The 25,661-nt window shown below is 35.8% G+C and overlaps 1 protein-coding gene across 7 annotated transcripts in view; it reads right to left on the bottom strand.

Moving 5' to 3' along the window:
- The window catches only part of ERCC6L2 (ERCC excision repair 6 like 2), a 158,518-nt gene that overhangs the window by 120,178 nt on the left and 12,679 nt on the right, over positions 1-25,661 (bottom strand). For all 7 annotated transcript variants that reach the window (XR_012332448.1, XM_033857844.2, XM_019940413.3 and 4 more), the window contains exon 3: positions 4,150-4,272. Coding sequence is in view for 6 of the 7 variants with exons in the window: in XM_033857844.2 (XP_033713735.1) it covers positions 4,150-4,272 (123 nt within the window). In the remaining variant the exon portion in view is untranslated. The remainder of the gene's footprint in view (positions 1-4,149; positions 4,273-25,661) is intronic.

The following is a 25,661-nucleotide window of genomic DNA, read 5'->3' on the forward strand; positions in this document are numbered from 1 at the left end:
CTAGAAAAATCCTCCCTCTCTGCATTAATACTGATTATGAATTTTACACAGAATCTTTAAAGTTTTATCATACAAGATAGTAGTATTTTTAAAAGAATTTACTTTGATTCATTTTCATAAAGACTGAATTCCAATCTTAACAGCCTAAATCTAAAGAATCATTCCAAGAATATTTGAAATGTATAGTTTGTATCTTTTCCTTTAGGAATTTATTCTTGGCACAAAACATCTATTTCACACATTCTTAGATGATTTATTCACACTTGAAAAGGTTAAAAATATATATAAGATGCATTGTGTATCACACATACATACCTCAAACCCATCACTCCTTAATTGATAACATTTAAATTCATTAAAAGGACTTTTTTCAAGTAGTTCGAACATTAATTTTTCAATATTCCATTGCAATTTTGGCATTAGCATAATAAATATAAAGAAATTTATTTCTCTTCTAGCTATTTAATAGACTATCTTTTAAATTTATTTATTTATGGCTGTGTTGGGTCTTCGTTTCTGTGTGAGGGCTTTCTCTAGTTGTGGCAAGGAGGGGCCACTCTTCATCACGGTGCATGGGCCTCTCACTATCGCGGCCTCTCTTTTTGCGGAGCACAGGCTCCAGACGCACAGGCTCAGTAATTGTGGCTCACGGGCCCAGTTGCTCCGCGGCATGTGGGATCTTCCCAGACTAGGGCTCGAACCCATGTCCCCTGCATTGGCAGGCAGATTCTCAACCACTGTGCCACCAGGGAAGCCCAATAGACTATCTTTTAAAAATGCACTGAGGTTTTAAATGGATCAAGACAAATTTATCTTTTGTAAATTTCATCACACAAAATTATAAGTTTTGTTTGGATTTGCTTCTGGGGAATACTGTAGGACGTCACTGGTAATCTCATTAAAAACATTCTTTATAGAATTCCAGTTCAAATGATTAACTAAACACATGCATTTATTGATGCCAATAAAACAAAAGGACAAATATAAAAATAAATCCATAGTAGCAGTAAAATGCCTGGAAGGGCACTACCGGATGATCAGAACACTACAAAAACAGATGAGAACTGACATACTTGAAGACCTGAGGAATCCATCCTTTACCTACATAAGAGAAAACTTCCAAAAAAAAAAAACAAAAAAAAGAAAACCCACAAAGAAAGTTTTCCTAGAAGAAACTTAAATATGACAACAACCAACAAAATAAAACAACAAAAAAAACTCAATGAAGAACAGGCAGTTGGAAGGACTGGGTCATGGAAACGAATGGAACATTAAATGTAAATAGATTAAATTCTCCAATCAAAAGACATAAAGTGGTTGAATGGATTTTTTTAAAAAAAGACCCAAACACATATTACCAACGAAATTCACTTCAGCTTTTAAGACACATATAAACTTAAAGTGAGTGGATGGAAAATGATATTCCATGCAAATGGAAACCAAAAGTGGGGATAGCTATTCTTAGAGACAAAGAAGGTCATTAGATCATGATAAAAGGATCAATTCATCAAGAGGATGTAACAGCTGTAAATGTTTATACACCCAATATCAGAACACCTACATATATAAAGGAAATATTAACAGATGTGAAGAGGAAAAAAATGACAACAATAAAATAATAGGGAACTTCAATACTCCACTTTCAACAATGGATCACTCAGACAGAAAATCAATAAAGAAACATTGAACTTAAACTACACATTGCATCAGATGGACCTAGTGACACATACAGAACATTCAACAGGAGCAGAATACATATTCTTCTCAAGTACATATGGAACATTCTCCAGGACAGATAAAATGTTAGGAGACAAGACAAGTCTTAATAAACTTAAGAAGACTGAAATCATATCAAATATCTTATCACATAATGGTATGATATCAATCAAAGGGGAAAACTAAAAGATCCACAAATATGTCGAGATTAAATAATATGCTCCTCAACAGCCAATGGGTCAAAGAAGAGATCAAAAACAAAATCAAAAAATACCTTAAGACAAATGAAAACTGAAACACAACATACCAAAACTTATGGGACACAGCAAAAGGAGTTCTAAAAGGGAAGTATATAGTGATAAATGCCTATATTTAAAAAAAAGTCATATATACAACCCAACTTTATACCTTAAGAATCTAGAAAAAGAAGAACAAATTAAGCCCAAAGTTAGAAGGAAAGAAACAACAAAGATCAGAGAGGATAAATGAAATAGAGACTAGAGAGATAATAGAAAAAATTAATAAAACTAAGGGCTGTTTTTTGAAAAGATAAACAAAACTGACACCCTTAACTAGACTAAGAAAAAGAGAGAAGGCTCAAGTAAATATAATTAGAAATGAAACAGGAGACATTACAAATAATAACACAGAAATACAAAGGATCATATGAAATTACTCTGCACTATTATACACCACCAAATTAGATAAACTAGAAGAAATGGACAAATTACTATAAACAGACAACCTACCAAGACTGAATCATGAAGAAACAGAAAATCGGAACGGAACAATTACTAGTAAGGAGAGTCAATCGTTAACCAAAAACCTCCAAACAAATAAAAATCTAGGACCAGACACCTTCACTGGTAAATTCTACCAAATTAACACCAATTCTTCCCACATTCTTCCAAAAAACATAGAAGAGGAGGTGATACTTCCAAACATTTACAAGGCCAGCATTACCCTGATACCAAAACCAGACAAGAACACCACAAGAAAGGAAAATTACAGGCTAATATCCCTGATAAACATAAATCCTCAGTGAAATACTAGCAAACTGAATTCAACAATACATTAAAAGGATCATACACCATCGTCAAGTGAGATTTATTCCAGGGATGCAAGGATGGTTCAACACATTCAAATCAATCTGAAAACAAAGCTAAAAACAGTACTTGAACTCTTGAAAACATAAAACACATTAAGAATTATAATGCTTCTTTAGGATCAAATTTAAATTGACACTAAGAATGGACCTAGGGCTTCCCTGGTGGCGCAGTGGTTGGGAGTCCACCTGCCAATGCAGGGGACGCAGGTTTGTGCCCTGGTCTGGGAGGATCCCACATGCCACAGAGCGGCTGGGCCCGTGAGCCATGGCCGCTGGGCCTGCACGTCTGGAGCCTGTGCTTCGCAACGGGAGAGGCCACAACAGTGAGAAGCCCGCGAACCTCAAAAAAAAAAAAAAAAAAAAAAAAAGAATGTGCCTATGCTATTGAAAATAATAGGAAATTTAAAGTAATAAGATTTTTTAATACCTTAAGCCAATACTTCTCAAAATTTTACACTGAAATGCCCTTAATCATAGACAAGAGTAAACTTGGACTTCTCAGCAATCTTATATATAAGAAATATGTAAAAGACACTGTTTAAAAACGTGCAGAAAGTGGATCATCACCATAATATGGTAAGGATTTCACGAAATCAGTTAAACTTTATTTCTATCCAGTTTCCTGGATGCTGAGGACAATATAAAAGTCAGACACATACCTATAGTACACCGTTCTTTTTTGCATTTCATTTTTTTTAGAAATCTTTTATTTTTTATAAGAATTATGTATAAGATATTTATAAACACACATTTACAAAGGAAAAAGCTGAAGAATGGATATGAATAGCCTTAACAGTCACATGGGCAGAGACAGTGACAAGCCTAGACCTTAGCCTCTCTGATTCCAACTTTGATGTTCCTTGTATAGGATGGATTTGTTTCATATATTCAGGAGGTAATTATTCTGCTATGCAACTTTATCATTGAGGCACCTGTGTTAGCAATATCTACTACTGTCTGTATTTCATTCTCATATAGATAAAAAACAATACAATGGACTTCAATTAACTTTACATACACATTCATGGAAATTTAACAAATTAATCAAATTAAGTCATGTAAATCTTGCCAAGCAAAAGATTGAAAGCCCCAACCCACCCCCAAAATTCAAACTGAAATTACATTTTGCTATTTTCAGAGTCAATCATATCTAACTTGAGGACAAAACTGATAATCCTTCAGAAATTAGGTCTATGAAAGAAATGTTTAAATAATGTCTTTAAATCCTTATATTTTAAATTTATACTATAATGTATAATGTTTAAAAGTTTCCAGACACTTTTGCAATACCAGCTTCATGAACTGTACATTTCTAGATATCTTACCTTTTTTGCTGTAGAAGAAAGGGGTTCCTTTTTCATACTTCTTAGTAAAAACTCTGGCATATTATTTTCAATATCTTCACGAGTTCCCTTTTTACCCAAAACTGCAGCCAAAAATGAAATAACCTACGGAGAAAAAATCCAATTTTTTCAATCACTGTGTATCGTGATGGACAAAATTTTACTGTTTACCTGAATACTCAGTAAGTGACAATTTGAGTATGTACAAATAGATTTGCTGGGAGGAAACACAATATGAACCACTAGTATTGGTTTTCTTTATTTGTATTAACAAACAAATCTATAATATAAAAGTTACCCTTGAATGCAATAAAAAAAAATTAAAATAAAAATTCTCACATTGCCATCTCTTCCATGATAAGTTCTACTCACTCAATGAATTCTTTCTTGATCTCATCAGTTGAGATATCATATTCTCTATTATAATAAACTGTGTACATTCCTTTTTCCTTGTAGAAAATAAACTCATTAAAGGGGTAATACTTGGCTCAAAAATTTGTGTATTTTTCTGTATCCAATACATATAGGTGGAATGACAATGTTATTTTAAGATAAACTAAGGCAATTCATCATTATACACACCATTCTGAATAACAGCTATTCTCCAAATATCAAATGAGAAAGACAAAAAGACATAGGAAAAAAGGAAATGTAACTTCATACAATGAAAAGCAAGAGATATTTAAACTAGACCTTGGTTCAAATTTCAACCTAAGTTGCTTGGCAGATATGTGAACTTGGGCAACTAAGTTAATCTCTTTGAATAACTAAACTTATATGAAAATACCAAATATAATACTGGAAGAGTTGTTTTAAATATTAAGGGGAAAATATATGAGGTATACATATATATGGGGGAAAATAACTGATCATTACTTTAGAAAAATAAGTTATACAAATATTAAAATCTAAAGAAAAAATATGAGAGAATTAGAAAAACTATAAAAAAATAGTGTTTTCAACATGGTGTAGATCCTACAATGTGAATCTCAAATGATAGAAAAAAAGAATGGTGCAGAAGTATTTGAAGAGATAAGGGCTGAAAGCTTTCAAAAACTGATTTCAAAAATCAAGCCATACACAGAGGTTAAGAATTCATCTGCCAATGCAGGGAACAAGGGTTCAACCCCTGGTCCAGGAAGATCCCACATGCCGCAGAGCTACTGAGCCCACGCACCACAACTACTGAGCCTGCGCTGTAGAGCCCATGCTCCACAACAAGAGAAGCCACTGCAATGAGTAGCCCGCGTACTGCAACGAAGAGTAGCCCTCACTTGCCGCAGCTAGAGAAAGCCCGTACACAGCAAAGAAGACCCAGCACAGCCAAAAATAGATTAAATAATTTTTTTAAAAAGCCACATATTCCATGTCGACTAAGAACATGAAGCCAAAAAAAAAAAAAAAAATCCACAAGTAGTTCCTGCAGGGAAAAAACTGCTCAAAATTTGAGACAGAAATATATTAAAAGTGGTCAGAGGAAAAAACAGATTATCTATTAAGCAACAATTAGACAAATAGCTGATCTTGCAGCAAAAACAGTGGAGACACTATACAACGGAGTGATATTTTTATTTAAGTCTTTAATCCATTTTGACTTTATTTTTTGTATATGGTGTTAGAGAATCTTCTAATTTCATTCTTTACATGTAGCTGTCCAGTTTTCCCAGTGCCACTAATTAAAGAGATTGTCTTTTCTCCACTGTATATTCTTGCCTCCTTTGTCATAGATTAATTGACCACAGGTGCATGGGTTTATTTCTGGATTTTCTACCCTGTTCCACTGATCTATGTCTGTTTTTGTGCCAGTATCATATGCCTTTGATTATTGAAGCTTTATAGAACAGTCTGAAGTCAGGGAGCCTGATTCCCCCAACTCTGTTTTTTCTTTCTCAAGATTACTTTGTCTATCTGGGGTCTTTTGTGTTTCCATACAAATTTTAAAATTTTTTGCTCTACTTCTGTGAAAAATGCCATTGGTAATTTGATAGGGATTGCATTGAATCTGTCACTGCCTAAATGTAAAAAACTCCTAAAGAAAAACACAGGCAGAACACTCTGACATAAAACACAGCAATATCTTTTTGGATCCGTCTCCTAGAGTAATGGAAATAAAAATAAACTGGGACCTAATTAAATTGAAAACCTTTTCCACAGCAAAGGAAACCATAAACAAAACAAAAGACAGCCTACATAATGGGAGAAAATATTTGCAAACGATGTGACTGACAAGGGATTAATTTCCAAAATATACAAATAGCTCATACAACTCAACATCAATAAAACAAACAACTCAACCAAAAAATGGGGAGAAGATCTAAATAGACATTTCTCCGAAGAAGACATAAAGATGGCCAAAAGGAACATGAAAAAAATGCTCAACATCACTAATTATTAGAGAAATGCAAATCAAAACTACAACGAGGTATCACCTCACTCCAGTCAGAATGGCCATCATCAAAAAGTCTATAAATAATAAATGCTGGAGAGGGTGTGGAGAAAAAGGAACCCTCCTACACTGTTGGTGGGAATGTAAGTTGGTACAGACACTATAGAGAACAGTATGGAGGTTCTGTTCACAATATGTGTGCCACTTACACAAAAAACATCTACAACAAGAGGTAGAGAAAGACCATTCAAACAAAAACCCAACGAAAGTTGATATAGCTATATTAATATAATACTGAGGCAAAAAGCATTACTATATTAAAGAGGCACACTTGATACTGATTAATTCATTTGGAAGTTATACGAAGTGTAAATTACTAAAGAAGAAACATTTACTGAAACAAAAGTAGTCAAATTGATAAGCACAATGGTAGATTTTGAAATAACTTAGTAAGAAAAAAACAAAGAAATCAGTAAAGATATAGAATATTTGAATAAAATGGTAAGCAAACTTTATCTAATAAACATTAGATAGACCACTGTAAACTACAGCAAAACATAGTTTCACTTAAAGTACACATAAAATATTTACCAAATTTGACATGAAAGTCATAGAGCAAATCTTAATACATCCAACAGACAAAAATCATACACAATATGTTCTTTGGTCACAGTGCAAGAAATCAGAAATAACAAAAAATATAAACAGAAAATCCCCAAATATTTGGAAAGTAAGGAATATATTTCAAAGTAGAACTCACAGTGGAGATTAGAAAATATTTAAGTTGAATACTAATGAGTAATAATTACATATTAAATTTGTGGAATACACTTAAAGACATGCTTTATGAACTTAAATGCATATATATTAGGACAGAAGAGAACCAGCTAATAAAATATTTAAGAATCTATCTGAAAAATATATAAAAGTAACAGAAAACTTAACACACAAAAATAGAATTATAAAGCATGAAAAAGCATAAAATAAAAAAGATTGACAAAGCCAAATGATCCTTCTGTTAAAAGATTTTTAAAAGTGATGACCCCTAGAAAATTGATTAAAAAAAAAAAAGAGAACACGCAAACACACAAAAAAATATGTATAAGACATAATAAACATTGTTATGCCAATAACTGTGAAATTTTAGGTGAAATGGAAAAATAGAACTTATCAACACTGAAACAAGAAGAAATGGAAATTTTACATATTCAAATAACTATTATAGAAATCTAAATACATAATTACAAACCTTCTACAAAGAAAACTAAGGGTCAAATAGCCACCAATAAAGTCTACCAATGCTAAAGAAAGCTATAATGCCAGTCTTAGACAAACTCCTCCAGATTTTAGAAAAAGGGAGAAATGTTCTCAATTCATTTTATGAGTTCAACATAACCTTGATAAGGAAATCTAACAAAAATATGGGAAATTTACAGGCCAATTTCTCACACTCACATAGAAGCAAAACTCTTAAAATATTAGCAAATGGAACATAGAAATGTAAAAAAGAAATATATACTAACACCAAGTTTGGTTGACTCTGGAAATGTAATGTTGGTTTAACCTTCAAAATTTAGATAACTAGTATTTGAGGTATTACACTTAGCTTTCCTAACTCTTAGCTTCCTTAAAATAAAAATAAATTAGGGCTTCCCTGGTGGCACAGTGGTTGAGAGTCTGCCTGCCGATGCAGGGGACACATGTTCGTGCCCCGGTCTGGGAAGATCCCACATGCCACGGAGCAGCTAGGCCCGTAAGCCATGGCCGCTGAGCCTGCGCGTCTGGAGCCTGTGCTTCGCAACAGGAGAGGCCACAACAATGAGAGGCCCACGTACCGCAAAAATAAATAAATAAATAAATAAATAAAAATTAAAATAGGACAGTCTATTGGGTTGGTCAAAAGGCTTGCTCTGTTTTTTCCATAAGATGGTTCTAGTAGCACTTAGTTGTCTTCTAACTTCATTCAAAACAATTTTGTTAGATTGTATGTGACAGCTGTCATATCAGGGTGCATTTAAAAAAAAAACATCAAAATTGGTGAATTTTTGTGTAGCCATTTTAATATTGAAGATGGAAGAAAAAAGTGATGACAGGGAAAAATCTACAACCAACATTACTGAGCAAGGATCTCATTCAGATTTGACGGAGAAACTAAAACCTTTACAGACAAGCAAAAGCTAAGAGAATTCAGCACAACCAAACCAGACTTTCAACAAATGCTAAAGGAACTTCTCTAGGCAGGAAACACATGAGAAGGAAAAGACCTACAATAACAAACACAAAACAATTAAGAAAATGGTAATAAGAACATACATATCGATAATTAACTTAAATGTAAATGGGTTAAATGCTCCAACCAAAAGACATAGACTGGCTGAATGGATACAAAAAAAGACCAGTATATATGCTGTCTAAAAGCGACCCACTTCAGACCTAGGGACACATACAGACTGAAAGTGAGGGGATGGAAAAAGATATTCCATGCAAATGGAAATCAAAAGAGGCTGGAGTAGCAATTCTTATATCAGACAAAATAGACTTTAAAACAAAGACTATTACAAGAAACAAAGAAGGACACTACATAATGATTAAGAGATCAATCCAAAAAGAAGATATAACAATTGTAAACATTTATGCACCCAAAATAGGAGCACCTCAATACATAAGGCAAATAGTAACAACCATAAAATGGGAAATCGACAGTAACACAATCATAGTAGGGGATTTTAATACCCCACTTTCATCAATGAACAGGTCATCCAAAATGAAAATAAATAAGGAGACACAAGCTTTAAATGATACATTAAACAAGATGGACTTAATGATATTTATAGGACATTCCATCCAAAAACAACAGAATACACGATGTTCTAAAGTTGTCATGGAACATTCTCCAGGACAGACCATATCTTGGGTCACAAATCAAGCCTTGATATATTTAAGAAAATTGAAATCGTATCAAGTGTCTTTTCGGACCACAAGGCTATGAGACTGGATATCAATTACAGTAAAAAAAACTGTAAAAAATACAAACACATGGAGGCTGAACAATACACTACTTAATAACCAAGCGATCACTGAAGAAATCGAGGAGGAAATCAAAAAATACCTAGAAACAAATGACAATGAAAACAAGGTGAACCAAAGCTTATGGGATGCAGCAAAAGCAGTTCTAAGAGGGAAGTCTATGGCAATACAATCCTACCTTTAGAAAAAAGAAACAACTCAAATAAACAACCTAAGCTTACACCTAAAGCAATCAGAGAAAGATGAACAAAAAAAAACCCAAAGTTAGCAGAAGGAAGGAAATCATAAAGATCAGATCAGGAATAAATGAAAAAGAAATGAAGAAAACGATAGCAAAGATCAATAAAACTAAAAGCTGGTTCTTTGAGAAAATAAACAAAATTGATAAACCACTAGCCAGACTCATCAAGAAAAAAACGGAGAAGACTCAAATCAATAGAATTAAAAATGAAACAGGAAAAGTAACAACTGACACTGCAAAAATACAAAGGATCATGAGAGATTACTACAAGCAACTATATGGCAATAAAATGGACAACCTGGAAGAAATGGACAAATTCTTAGAAATGCACAATCTTCCGAGACTGAACCAGGAAGGAATAGAAAATCTGAACAGACCAATGACAAATACTGAAATGGAAACTGTGATTAAAAATCTTCCAACAGGGCTTCCCTGGTGGCGCAGTGGTTGAGAGTCCACCAGCCGATGCAGGGGACACAGGTTCATGCCCCAGTCCGGGAGGATCCCACATGCCGTGGAGCAGCCAGGTCCGTGAGTCATGGCCACTGGGCCTGCATGTCCGGAGACTGTGCTCCGCAACGGGAGAGGCCACAACAGTGAGAGGCCCGCAGTATCGCAAAAAAAAAAAAAAAAAAATCTTCTAACAAACAAAAGCCCAGGATAAGATGGCTTCACAGGCAAATTCTATCAAACATTTAGAGAAGAGCTAAGCCCAATCCTTCTGAAACTCTTCCAAAATATAGCACAAGGAGGAACACTCATAAACTCATTCTACGAGGCCACCATCACCCTGACACCAAAACCAGACAAAGATGTCACAAAGAAAGAAAACTACAGGCCAATATCACTGATGAACTGAGATGCAAAAATCCTGAACAAAATACTAGCAAACAGAATCCAACAGCACATTAAAAGGATCATATACCATGATCAAGTGGGGTTTATCCCAGGGATGCAAGAATTCTTCAATATATGCAAATCAATCAATATGATCCACCATATTTACAAACTGAAGGAGAAAAACCATATGATCATCTCAATAAATGCAAAAAGAGCTTTTCACAAAATTCAGCACCCATTTATGATAAAAACTCTCCAGAAAGTGGGCACAGAGGGAACCTACCTCAATATAATAAAGGCCGTATATGACAAACCCACAGCAAACATCATTCTCAATGGTGAAAAACTAAAAGCATTTCCTCTAAGATCAGGAACAAGACAAAGATGTCCACCCTCACCACTATTATTCACCATAGTTTTGGAAGTTGTAGCCACAGCAATCAGAGAAGAAAAAGAAATAAAAGGAATACAAATTGGAAAATAGCAAGTAAAACTGTCACTGTTTGCAGATGACATGATATTATACATAGAGAATCCTAAAGATGCCACCAGAAAACTACTAGAGCTAATCAATGAATTTGGTAAAGATGAAGGATAGAAAATTAATGCACAGAAGTCTCTTGCATTCCTATACACTAATTATGAAAAATCTGAAAGAGAAATTAAATAAACACTCCCATTTACCATTGCAACATAAAGAGTAAAATACCTAGGGATAAATCTACCTAGGGAGACAAAAGACCTGTATGTAGAAAACTACAAGACACTGATGAAAGAAAGTAAAGATGATACAAACAGATGGAGAGATATACCATGTTTTTGGATTGGAAGAATGAATATTGTGAAAATGACTATAATACCCAAAGCAATCTACAGATTCAATGCAATCCCTATCAAATTACCAAAGGCTTTTTTAACAGAACTGGAAGAAAAAAATCTTAAAATTTGTATGGAGACACAAAAGACCCCAAATAGCCAAAGCAGTCTTGAGGGAAAAAAACAGAGCTGGAGGAATCAGACTCCCTGACTTTAGACTATAGTACAAAACTACAGTAATCAAGACAATATGGTACTGGCACAAAAACAGAAATGCAGATCAATGGAACAGGATAGAAAGCCCAGAGATAAACCCACGCAGGTATGGTCAACTAATCTATGACAAAGGAGGCAAGGATATACAGTGGAGAAAAGACAGTCACTTCAATAAGTGATGCTGGGAGAATTGGACAGCTACATGTAAAATAATGAAATTGGAACACTCCCTAACACCATACACAAAAATACAATCAAGATGGATTAGTGACCTAAATGTAAGACCAGACACTATAAAACTCTTAAAGGAAAACATAGGAAGAACACTCTTTGACATAAATCACAGCAAGATCTTTTTTGATCCACCTCCTAGAATAATGTAAATAAAAAGAAAAATAAACAAATGGGACCTAATGAAAGTTAAAAGTTTTTGCACGGCAAAGGACACTACAATCCAGACGAAAAGATAACCCCCAGAGTGGGAGAAAGTATTTGCAAAGGTATTAATGGACAAAGGATTAATCTTCAAAATATATAAATGGCTCATGCAGCTCAATATTAAAAAAACAAACAACCCAATCCAAAACTGGGCAGAAGACCTAAATAGACATTTCTCCAAAGAAGACATACAGATGGCCAAGAAGCACATGAAAAGCTGCTCCACATCACTAATTATTAGAGAAATGTAAATGAAAACTACAATGAGGTGTCATCTCACACCAGTTAGATTGGGTATCATCTGAAAATCTGCAAACAACATGCTGGAGAGGGCCTGGAGAAAAGGGAACCCTCTTGCACTGTTGGTGGAAATGTAAATTGATACAGCCACTATGGAGAACAGTATGGAGGTTCCTTAAAAATCTAAAAATAGAATCATATGATCCAACAATCTCACTACTGGGCATATATCCAGAGAAAACCATAATTCAAAAAGACACATGCACCCCAATGTTCATTGCAGCACTATTTACAATAGCCAGGAAATGGAAGCAACCTAAATGCCCATCGACAGATAAACGGATAAAGATGTGGTATATATATACAATGGAATATTGTTCAGCCATAAAAAAGAATGAAATTGGGTGACGTGGATGAAATTAGAGACGTGGATGGATCTAGAGACTGTCATACAGAGAGGAATAAGTTAAAAAGAGAAAAACAAATATCGTATATTAACGCATATATGTGGAACCTAGAAAAATGGTACAGATGAACTGGTTTGCAGGGCAGAAACTGAGACACAGATGTAGAGAACAAACGTATGGATACCAAGAGGGGAAAGTGGCGGGGGTGGTGGTGGTGGTGCGATGAATTGGGAGATTTGGATTGACATATATACACTAATATGTATAAAATGGATAACTAATAAAGAACCTGCTGTATAAAAAAATTAAGTTAAATTCAAGAAAAACAAAAAAAAATTGAGTGTTCAGTACAGTAAAACTGAACAATGACACAATAAAAAGACTAGAATCAAGACTCATACATATATGGACAGCCAGCTCAACTGAAAAATGGGCAAAAGACTTGTATCTTAGTCACTTTGGAGTGCTGTAACAAATTACCATAGACTGGATGGCTTAAATAACAAACTTTCATTTCTCAGAGTTCCGGGGGCTAAGAATTTCAAAATCAATGTGCTGGTAGATCTGATGTCTGGTGAAAGCCCACTTCCTGTTTTGCAGATGGCAGTCATCTTGTATCCTCAGACGACAGAACGCAGACTGAGGGGGTACTTCCTAGTAACTCTTCTTACAAAGCCACTAACACCATCATGAGAGTTTCACACTCATGACCTAATTGCCTTTCCAGAGGCCCCATCTCCAAATACCATCACATTGGGGATTAGAGTTTCAACAAATGAATTTTCAGGAGATGCAAACATTCCATCTATAGCAACATGAATACACAATTCTCCAAAGAAGATATACAAAATGGCCAAAAGCACATGAAAAGTTGTTCAACACCATTGATCATTACAGAAATGCAAATCAAAACCACAGTGAGGTACCACTTCATATGCACTAGGATAGCTACTATGAAGAAAACAGAAAATAACAGTGTTGAGAAGGATGTGAAGAAACATGAAACCTCATACATTGCTAGTGGGAATGTAATATGGTGCAGCCATTGTGGAAAATGGTTTAGCAGTTGCACAAAAAATTAAACATAGAATTACCATATGACCTAGTAATTCCACTCCTAGGTATATATACAAGGGAAATGAAAGCATATGTCCACAAAGAAACTTATACACAAATGTGTATAACTGCGTTATACACAGTAGCCAAAACGTAGAAACAACTCAAATGTCCATCAAAGGATAAATGGGTAAACAAAATTGTTGTATTTACATGCAATTGAGTATTATTCAGCCATAAAAAGGATGAAGTACTGATACATGCTACAATTTGGATGAGCCTTGAAAGCATTACACTAAATGAAAGCACCAGACACAAAAAAGTCACAACTGTATTTCCTTTATATGAAATATTCAGAAAAGGCAAATCTATAGATGCAGAAGATCAATTAGTGGTTGGCAAGGGATGGTGGGAAGGGGAAAAGAAAATTGATTACTTAATGCGTATGGGGTATTGTTCTGTGGAGATGCAAAAGTTGTGAAACCAGAGGGAGATGGGGGTTGCACAACACTGTGAATGCACTAAATGCCACTGAATTGCAAAAATTGAAATGGTTAATTTATGTTATGTGAATTTCATCTCAATAAAAAAATTATACCTTACAGTTTTATGAGGATGCATTTATGTATGATATAATCACTATTATTTTAGTTCTTGAGAAAAAGAGGAAAAATATGTAAAATATCAAGCTAGTACATAAGAATGATTCAATAAACAAGAGCTTTTTTTTTCTTCTTCTTTTTGTGGTACGCGGGCCTCTCACTGTTGTGGCCTCTCCCATTGCAAGCACAGGCTCCGGATGCGCAGGCTCAGCAGCCATGGCTCACGGGCCTAGCCGCTCCGCGGCATGTGGGATTCTCCTGGACCGGCGCACGAACCCGCGTCCCCTGCATCGGCAGGAGGACTCTCAACCACTGCGTCACCAGGGAAGCCCAACAAGAGCTATTTTTGTTAGCATCATTTCACTGAGGTAAGGAGGCTTTATGCCCTGAATACAGTCTTGCATATCACAATAAACAAAGTAGATTTTCAGTAAATTATGTTATCTAAAAGATTGTAAAATAATGATAAATAAGGATAGTCAAAACTTCTGAGTTTTTAAATATTCTTTAAAATCTGCATTCTGAACCCACATTACAAAAGGCAGTGTAATGCAGGAGCTATGGCAAAGACTTTGGAGTCTGACCAACCAACATTATACTACCTACGTGACCCTGTGCAATTTCTATAATGTCGCCATAAATTTCAACTTTTTCATCAATAAAATGCATGAATAATGCCTAATTAACATACATTTAATGGAAAATGTATATCGTAGAACATGGCACATAGGTTAGGGGTCATTAAATATATAACCACAGAAAGATATGATTACTCAATTCAACTTTAATTAATGCATTCAATAAAATATATTAATATACTTATTACCTACTACATGCCAGGTACTGTCCTGGGCACTGCAAAAGTTTAGATGAAAGGCTTATTTCTATCCTCCAGCAGTTTGAAATCCATGAGTTGGCATGGGCGACTGAGGAGGTAATGGAGAAGAGTTGAAGAAGCATTGTTGAGAAAAAACTGATGAATAAAAATAAAGTTACTGAAAAATTCAGCAAGAGATTGGTGAGAGAAAAATGATTGATGTACTACATAGAACTGAGATTAAAGGAGACATAAAGAATGTTCCACAAATGACTGAGTTTTAAGCACTGGACAATTACTTTTTTTTTTTACTTAAGTATAGCTGATTTACAATATTTTTAGTTTCAGGTGTACAGCACAGTGATTCAGTTACTTTTTTTCAGATTATACTCCATTATAGCTTATTATAAGATATTGAATATAATTCCCTGTGCTATACAGTAAATCCTTGTTGCTTATCTATTTTATGTATAATAGTTTGTATCTGTTAATCCATATTCCTAATTTGTCCCTCCTCACTCCCACTCCACTTTGGTAACCATAAGTTTATTTTCTACGTCTGTGAGTCTTTTTCTGTTGTCTGTGTGTGTGTGTGTGTGTGTATACACATAATTTTCTATGTTCCACATAGAAGTGGAACATAAGAATATCATTAGTATTTGTCCTTTTCTTTTTGACTTACTTCACTAAGCATAATGATCTCTAGGTCCACCCATGTTGCTGCAAATGGCAATACTACATTCTTTTGGGGGCGCTGAGTAATATTCCATTGTGTGTGTGTGTGTATACACACACACACCACATCTTATTAAACCAATCATCTGTTAATGGGCACTTGGGTTATTTCCATATCTTGGGTATTGCAAATAGTGCTGCTATGAACACTGGGATGCATGTATCTTTTTGAATTAGTGTTTTCATCTTTTCTAGATATATGCCCAGGAGTAGGATTGCTGGATCATACCGTAGCTCTATTTTCAGTTTTTTAAGGAAACTCCATACTGTTTTCCATAGTGGCTACACTGATTTACATTCCCACCAAGTGTAGGAGGATTCTCTTTTCTCTGCACCCTCTCCAAAATTTATTATTTGTAGACTTTTTGATGATAGCCATTCTAACCAGTGTGAGGGAACACCTCATTGTAGTTTTGATTTGCATTTCTCTAATAATTAGCAATGTTGAGCATCTTTTCATGTGCCTGTTGGCCATCTGTATGTTTTCTTTGTTAAAATGCCTATTTAGGTATTCTGCCCATTTTTTTGCTTGGGTTGTTTGCTTTTTTGATATTGAGTTGTACAAGATGTTTGTATATTTTGCATCTTAATCCCTTTTTGGTCACATCATTTGCAAATATTTTCTCCCATTCTGTATGTTGTCTTTTAATTTTGTTGATGGTTCCCTTTGCTGTGCTAAGCTTTTAAGTTTGATTAGGTCCCATTTGTTTATTTTTGCTTTTATTTTTTGCATTGGGAGACTGGCCTAAGAAAATATTGCTATGATTTATGTCAGAAAATGTTTTGCTTATGTTCTCTTCTACAAGTTTTATGGGGTCATGTACTTAGGTGTTAAACTACTTTGAGTTTATTTTTGTATATGGTGTGAGAGAATATTCTAATTTCACTGTTTTCGTGTAGTTATCCAGCTTTCCCAACACCACTTGTTGAAGAGACTCTTTCCTCCATTGTATATTCTTGCCTTTGTTGTAGATTAATTGACCACAGGTGCATGGGTTTATTTCTGGGCTGTCTATTCTGTTCCATTGATCTATATGTCTGTTTTAGTGCCAAAACCACACTCTTTTGATTTCTGTGGCTTTGCAGTATAGTCTGCAGTCTGTACAGGTTATACCTCCAGCTTTGTTCTTTTTCCTCAGGATTCCCTTGGCAATTCTGGGTCTTTTGCAGCTCTATAGAAATTTTAGGATTATTTATTCTAGTTCTGTGAAAAATGTCACAGGAATTTTGATAGGGATTGCAGTATATCTGTAGATTGCTTTGGGAAGGATGGCCATTTTAACAATATTACTTCTTCCAATCCAAGAGCATGAGATAGTTTTCCATTCCTTTGAATCATCTTCAATATCCTTTACCAATGTTTTATAGTTTTCAGCATGTAGCAGTGGTCCCCAGCCTTTTTGGCACCAAGGACTAGTTTCATGGAAGACAATTTTTCCACAGGTGGTGCGGGGGAGGAATGGTTCAGGAGCTAATGCAAGCAATGGTTCAGGCAGTAATGTGAGCAATGGGGAGCAGCAGATGAAACTTCACTCACTCACCCACCGCTCAACCCCTGCTGTGCAGCTCGGTTCCTAACAGGCTAAAGCTCAATAACAGTCCATGGCCCAGGGGTTAGGGACCCCTGGCATATTGGTCTTTCACCTCTTTGGTTAAGTTTATTCCTAGGGTTTTTTTTTTTTCTTTTTTAATGTGAGTTTTAAATGGGATTTTTTTTTTTACATTCTTCTTCTGATATTTCATTATCAGTGTAAAGAAATACAACAGATTTCTGTATATCAATCTTGTATCCTGCTACCTTCCTGAGTTCATTTATTAGTTCTAATAGTTTTTGGGTGGAGAATTTTGGGTTCTCTATATAGAGTATCATGTCATCTGCAAATAGTGACAGTTCTACCTCTTCCCTTCCCATTTGGATCTTTTATTTCTTTTTCTGGTCTGACTGCTGTGGCTAAGACTTCCAGTACCATGTTGCATAGAAGTGGTGAGAGTGGGCATCCTTGTCATGTTCCTGAATTTAAAGGGAAGGCTTTCAGCTTTTCACAGTTGAGTATTACTTTGGCTGTGTGTTTGTTGCAAATGGTATTTATTATGTTGAGATATGTTCCCTCTATACCCATTTTATTGAGTTTTTTTAATCATGAATGGATGTTGAATTTTGTCAAATCCTTTTTCTGTCTATTGAGATGATCATGTAGTTTTTGTTTCCTTTTGTTAATGTGGTGTATCACACTGATTGATTCACATGTGTTGAAACATCCTTGTGACTCCAGAATGAATCTAACTCGATCATGGTGTATGATCCTTTTTATGTATTGTTGGATTTGGTTTGCTAATGTTTTGTTGAGGATTTCTGCATCTATATTCATCAAAGATATTGGCCTACAATTTTCCTTTTTGTAGCCTCTTTGGTTTTGGTATCAGGGTGATGGTAGCTTCATAGAATGAATTTGGGAATGTTTCCTCCTCTTCAATTTTTTGAAATAGTTTGAAAAGGATAAGTATAAGTTCTTCTTGCATATATGGTAGAATTTTCCAGTGAAGCCATCCAATCCAGGACTTTTGTTTGCAGGGAATTTTTATTATCATAGATTCTATTTCACTTCTAGTGATCAGTCTGTTCTGATTATCTGTTTCTTCTGGACTCAGTTTTGGCAGGCTATTTCTAGAAACTTGTCCATTTCTTCTAGGTTGCCCGATTTGTTGGCATATAACTGTTCATAGTATTCTCTCATGATTTTTTTGTACTGCTGCAGTATGGGTTGCTATTTCTCCTCTTTCATTTCTTATTTTGTTTATTTGGGGCTTCTTTCTTTTCTTCTTGGTGAGCCTGGCTAGAGACTTGTCAATTTTGTTTATCTTTTCAAAAAACCAGCTCTTGGTTTTATTAACCTTTTCTATTGTGCTTTATTGCTATTTTATTTATTTCCTCTCTGATTTTTATTATTTCCATCCTTCTGCAGACTTTAGATTTTGTTTGTTCTTCTTTTTCTAATTCTTTTAGGTGGTAAGTTAGGTTGTTCGAAATTTTTAGTGTTTCTTGAGGAAGGCCTGTGTTGTGATGAACTTCCCTCTAAGAACTGCTTTCGCCACATCCAATAGATTTTATAAAGTTGTGTTTTCATCTTTTTTATCTCAAGGTATTTTCTGATTTCATCGTTGACCCACTGGTTTTTTGGTAGCATGTTGTTTAGTCTCCACATTTTCATTATTTTCCTGTTTTTCTTTTTGTGGTTGATTTCTAGTTTCAGACCACTGTGGTCACGAAAAATGCCTGAAATAATTTCTATCCTCTTAAACTTGTTGAGGCTTATTTTGTGACCTTATATGCAATCTACCCTAGAGAATGTTCCATGCACCCCTGAAAAGAATGTGTACTGTGGGGTTTTTGAGAGGTTTTTTTTGGAATGTAGTGTCCTTTAGATATCAATTACATCCAACTGGTCTACTGTGTCATTTATGACTTCTGTGGCCTTACTGATTTTCTGTCTGGATGATCTGTCCATTGATGTCAGTGGGATGTTAAATTCTATTATTTTATTATTGTCAATTTCTCCCTTTATGTCTATTAGTATTTGTTTTATATACTTAGGGGCTCCTATATTAGGTGTGTATATGTTAACAAGTGTGACATCCTCTTTTTGTATTGATTGCTTTATCATTATACAATGCCCTTCTTTGTCTTTCTTCATGGCCTCTGTTTTAAAGTCTATTTTGTCTGATATGAATATTGCTACCCCTGCTTTCTTGTCACTTCCATTTGCATGAAATATCTTTCCATTCCCTCACCTTCAGGGTCTGTCTCTTCTGCTCTCCAGTGAGTCTGTTGTAGGCAGCATATTGGAGGTTCTTGTTTTTTTTAATTCATTCTGCTACTCCATGTCTTTTGATCAGAGCATTTAGTCCACTGACAAAGTAATTATTGATAGGTATGTACTTATTGCCAATTTAATACTTGTTTTCCAGTTGTTTTCATAGTTCTTTGTTCATTTCTTTTTTGTTTTTCCTTTTGTGGGTTGATGAATTCCTTTGTAGTATGCTTGAGTTCCTTTCATTTTGGTTTCTATGAATTATACATTTTCAATTTGTGGTTACCATGGAGTTCAAGTATGTTGAACCATAACTATATCTAATTGCTTTAAATTGACATTTACATTCAAACACATTCTAAAGATCTATGTTTTTATACTCCCCTCCCCCACATTTTGTGATTTTGATGTCCTATTTTACATCTTCATCCTTATCCTTTTACTGTTTATTGTAGTTGTAATCACTTTTATAATTTTTTAACCTACGTACTGGCTTATTTATATGATCTTCAATCCTGTTATATATTTGCCTTTCCTAATGTGATTTTCCCTTTCCTATAGATTCTTATTTTTTTTCGATTTAGAGAAGACCCTACAATATTTCTTTTAGGGTAGGTTTAGTATTGCTGAATTCTATGTTTATGTTTATGTTTGTCTGAGCAATTCTCTCTCTCTCCTTCTATTCTAAATGATAATCTTGCTGCGTAGAGTATCCTAGGTTGCAGGTTTTTCCCTTCCAGGAATTGGAACCTTTCTGGTTTGCAAAGTTTCTACATAACTTTATGGGGATTCCCTTGAAACTGACTCTTTGTTTTTCTCTTTCTTTAATATTTGCCCTTTTAATTATGATTTGTCTTGGTGTGGGTCTGTTTGGGTTCATCTTGCTTGGGACCCTCTGTGCTTCCTGTACATGGATATCTGTTTCCTTCTTTAAGTTTGGGAAGTTTTCAGCCATAATTTCTTCAAATACATTTACTATCCCCTTCTTTCGCTCTTCTCCTTCTGGAACCCCTATTTTGAATAGGTTGGCATGTTTATATTATTCCATAGATCTCGTATGTTGCTTTCTTTTTTTTTTTTTTTCATTTGTCTTTCTGTCTGCTGTTCTGTTTGGGTGATTTCCATTAACTAGCTTTCAGATCACTTACTCATTCTTCTGTGCCATTTAGCCAGTTATTCATTGCTTCCAGATTGTTTTTTACCTTGGCAATTGAATTGTCTGTTTTTGGTTGGTTCATCTTTATAGTTTCTCGTTCCTTGTTACAGTGAGCTGCATTTATATTGATAATCTTTCTTAATTCAGTTAGCATTTTTATTACCACCTTTTTGAACTCAAGGTCTAGTAGACTGATGAGCTCTGCTTCATTATTTGTTCTTTCAGGGGATTTCTCTCATTTTTTAATTGGGAGTAGCTCCTCTGCCTTTTCATTTTACTTAACTTTCTCTGTCTCTATGAAGTTAGGAGAAACAGTTGTCTACTGTGGTCTTGAAGGAATGTTTTTATGTGGGAGTGTCCCTCTGTAGACTGTGCATCCAATGTTTTTGGTGCAAGGGCTGGCTTTGGTATGGATGCCAGCCACATCTTTCCTCAGGGTATGCTAGCCATTATCTTCTTGAAAGGGGGTGTGGTTGGCTTCGTCAGAGCATCTAAAGCTTATGAAGGTGTGAGGCGTAATGTCCTCTCTGCTCTGTGGCTGTTGCCACTCTGTCAGGGGTGGGGTTTGCTGCCCACTTGTTGGAGTAGAAGCCCTGAGGGTCACGTTCAATCAAGCTCCATTGTCCTCGAGTGCATGCCCTGCCCCAAAGGTTGTGATTGCTGAAGCACGTGAGGCTCATGTACTCCAGATTACCTGTGCATAGCCTGTGTAGGTAGCTGCAGCTCTGCTCAGAAGCAGCCCAAATTCACATCCCTTTCTCTGTTGTGTTCATCCCACATTTAGTGCAAGGCTGGGGTGTGGTGTGGGCTGGGGGTCAGGGCATTGTGGCTACAGGAACTCAGGTGGCTGTACAGCTGCAAGAGATCTGGGCTGCCTCTGAGGCAGTCTTCTCCCATGACCTGTCTGTCCCAGATCTAGCACTAAGCTGTGGTGTGGAGTGCACAGAGAGGCAGGGCGTTCTCACTGGGAGATGAACCACTGCATACTCCTGAACGTACTGACAATAGCTACCACTGTCCTTCCCAGATCACACTTCAGGCCTCCCAGGCTGCATAGCTAGATCGAGTCCTCTCCCAGGGCCTGTCTGCTTGAGGTTCAGCACTTTGCCACAGTGTGTTCTTGTGGCACTGACCTGTGCAGGCCCTGACAGTGGCTGCAGCAGTCCTGCCTGCTGCCTCATGCATGTGCTGACAATGGCCACCACCCCACCTAGATCACACACCAGGCCCCCCCTGGTCTGTCTCTGTGTAGCAAGATTGAGTCTTTTCCCAGGGCTCGGTTGGCCATGCTGCAGTGTGGAGTGAAGGAGGCTGGGGTGTTCTCCCAGTTCAGATGGGCAAGTGCATCAAAGTGTCAGCTATAAGTGCAAGGCTTTCTCCACCATGACTGCTGGCAAGCCAGCATGCGTGCATTCCCTGGAATACAGTCTAGATTTCTCCAGCCCTTCTGTCTGTCCCAGTGTTTTTTCCACAGGAAAGGGAGCCTGTCTCCTCCACACAGGATGCCAGGACTGGGATGCCCAGATTGTGCTTCAACCTGCTCGCTCCTGAGGAAAGGGTCTGCCCATGTGGACCTTCTCTTTCTTTCAGATCCTTCCCAGGCATGCAGGTCCTGATCCAATGCCATTTTTTTCCATCCTACCTGGTTATGTGGTGATCTTTCTTGCAGCTTTGCTTGTTAGTTCTTCTGCCAGTTTCCAGTTAGTTTTCCGTGAGAATTGTTCCACATGTAGATGTATTTTTTATGTGTCTATGGAGAGGAGGTGACCTCCACATCCTCCTACTCTGCCATCTTGATCCCACCTCCTGAATATTTTTAATATAACCTGATAAAAGATCTTTGATGCATGCCCACTATTTCCACTTTATAATATTTTTAGTCAATTTAAAGTTATTTATACTTTGCATTCAAAGATATGTAGCTAAAGTTTAGAATTTACTGAATTCACAGATGATGTAAGTATTCATAACACCTTGGGTTCTCAACACTTCCTAGAATATAACTTAAAACAGAAAAAATCATAGAAAATGTATAATAAAAAGTTTAGGCAACTGGGGTATTAACTGTAAAAGAACATGGGGAAACTTTCTATGGTGAGGTAAATGTTCTATACCTTGATTACAGTATTGATTACAAATATATATACACACATATATATATTTGTCAAAACTCATTCATCTTAAGGATGTGCACATTTTACTGTTTGTAATCATACCATCACACACACTGATATGTATATTCTTTTAAATTATAGGCAACTGGTCTTCAAAGGCTACTGAAAAGGCAAAAAAAAGATACCAGTTAGATACCATATAACAGTTTAAATGAGGCAGTATAAGACCTAATCCATTGCTTTCCTCTTAACTCATCTCAGATTGTTTCATTACAGGAAAACTACAGGCGTACCTCATTTTATTGCACTTCACTTTATTGCACATCACATATAATTGTGTTTTTTATAAATTGAAGGTTTGTGGTAACTCTGTGTCAAGCAAGTCTATCAGTGCCGTTTTCCCAACAACATTTGCTCACTTCATGTCTCTGTGTCACATTTTGGTAATTCTCACAATATTTGAAACGTTTTCACTGTTATTATATTTGTTATGGTGATCTGTGATCAGTGATATTTGATGTTATTATTCTAATTGTTTTGGGGTGCAATGAACTGTGCCCTCATACGGCAGCAAACTTAATGTCCAAATGTTGTGTGTATTCTAACTGCTCCACCAACCAGCTGTTCTCCTTTCTCCTTCTTTCTCCTTGCAACTCCATATTCCCTGAGACACAATATTGAAATTAGGCCAATTAATACCCTACAGTGACCTCTAAGTGTTCAAATGACAGAGAGAGTCACATGTCTCTCACTTTAAATCAAAAGCCAGAAATGATTAAGCTTAGTGAGGAATGCATGTGAAAAGCAAAGACAGGCCAAAAACTAGGCACCTTGCACAAAACAGCCACATTATGAATGCACAGGAAAAGTTCTTAAAGGAAATGAAAAGTGCTACTCCAGTGAACACATGAATGATAAGAAATTGAAACAGGCTTATTGCTGATATGAAGAAAGTTTTAGTGATCTGGATAGAAGATTAAACAAGCCACAATAACTCCCTTAAGCCAAAGCCTAATCTAGAGCAAGGCCCTAACTCTCTTCAACTCTACAAAGGCTGAGAGAAGTGAGAGGCTGCAGAATAAGAGTTTGAAGCTAGCAAAGTTGATTCATGAGGTTTAAGGAAAGATGCCATCTCCATAACGTAAAAGTGCAAGGTGAAGCAGCAAGTGCCGACGTACAGCAAGTTACCCAGATCTAGATAACTAATTAATGATGGTGGCTACACTGAACAACAGATTTTTAATGTAGACAAAACAGCTTTATATTGTAAGAAGATGCCATCTAGGACTTTCATAGCTAGAGAGGAGAAGTTAATGCCTGGCTTCAAAACTTCAAAGGACAGGCTGACTCTCTTAAGGGCTAATGCAGCTGGTAACTTAAGTTGAAGCCAATGCTCATTTACCATTCTGAAAACCCTAGGGCCCTTTAAAATGATGCTAAATCTACTCTACCTATGCTCTATACATAGAATAACAAAGCCTGGATGACAGCACATCTGTTCACAACACAGTTGACTAAATATTTTAAGCCCACTGTTGAGACCTACCGCTCAGAGAGAAAAGATTCCTTTCAAAATATTACTGCTCATTGACAATGTACTTGTTAACCCAAGAGCTCTAATGGAGATGTACAATAAAATTAGTGTTGTTTTCATGTCTACTATCACAACATCCATTCTGCAGCCCATAGATCAGAAGTCATTTCAATTTTCAAGTCTTACTATTTAAAATATATACTACATAAGACTATAGCTGTCATAGATAGTGACTCCTCTGATGGATCTGGGCAAAGTAAATTGAAAACCTTCTGGAAAGGATTCACCATTCTGGATGTCATTAAGAACATTCATGATTCATGTAAAGAGGTCAAAATATCAACATTAACAGGAATTCGGAAGTTGATTCCAACCCTCATGGATGACTTTTGTAAGGTTCAAGACTTCAGGGGAGGAAGTATCCACAGATGTGGTGGAAATAGCAAGAGAACTAGAATTACAGGTTGAAGATGTGACTGAACTGCTGCAATATCATGAGAAAACTATAGGGATGAGGAGTTGCTTCTTATTCATAAGCAAAGAAAGTGGTTTCTTGAGATGGAATCTACTCCTGGTGAAGGTGCTATGAAGACTGTTGAAATGACAACAAAGGATTTAGAATACTACATAAACTTAGTTGATAAAGCAGTGGCAGAGTATTTTTTTAATTAAGGTATGTACATTGTTTTTTTAGACACAACACTATTGCATGCTTAATAGACTATAGCATAGTGTAAATATAAATTTTATGTGTACTAGGAAACCAAAAAATTTGTGTGACTTGCTTTATTATGATATCACTTTATTGCAATGGTCTGGAACTGAACCCACAATATCTCTGAGGTACACTTATATAGTCCTAATTATGATAATTCATAATTCAATCTGTTCATCTATCTGTTATACAATCTTAGCTCTAACTTGTCAAATTCCATGAAACAAAGCTATATAAAATGTCTATTTTACTGAAAAATCTCATCTTTAGAAGAAGTTCCATAAAAGATGATTAAATTTGTAAGCTCTAATTATGGATTAGCTTTACTTAATTCACTAAATACGT

The sequence above is a fragment of the Tursiops truncatus genome, chromosome 6 (assembly GCF_011762595.2).
Source record: "Tursiops truncatus isolate mTurTru1 chromosome 6, mTurTru1.mat.Y, whole genome shotgun sequence".
Lineage (NCBI taxonomy): Eukaryota > Metazoa > Chordata > Mammalia > Artiodactyla > Delphinidae > Tursiops > Tursiops truncatus.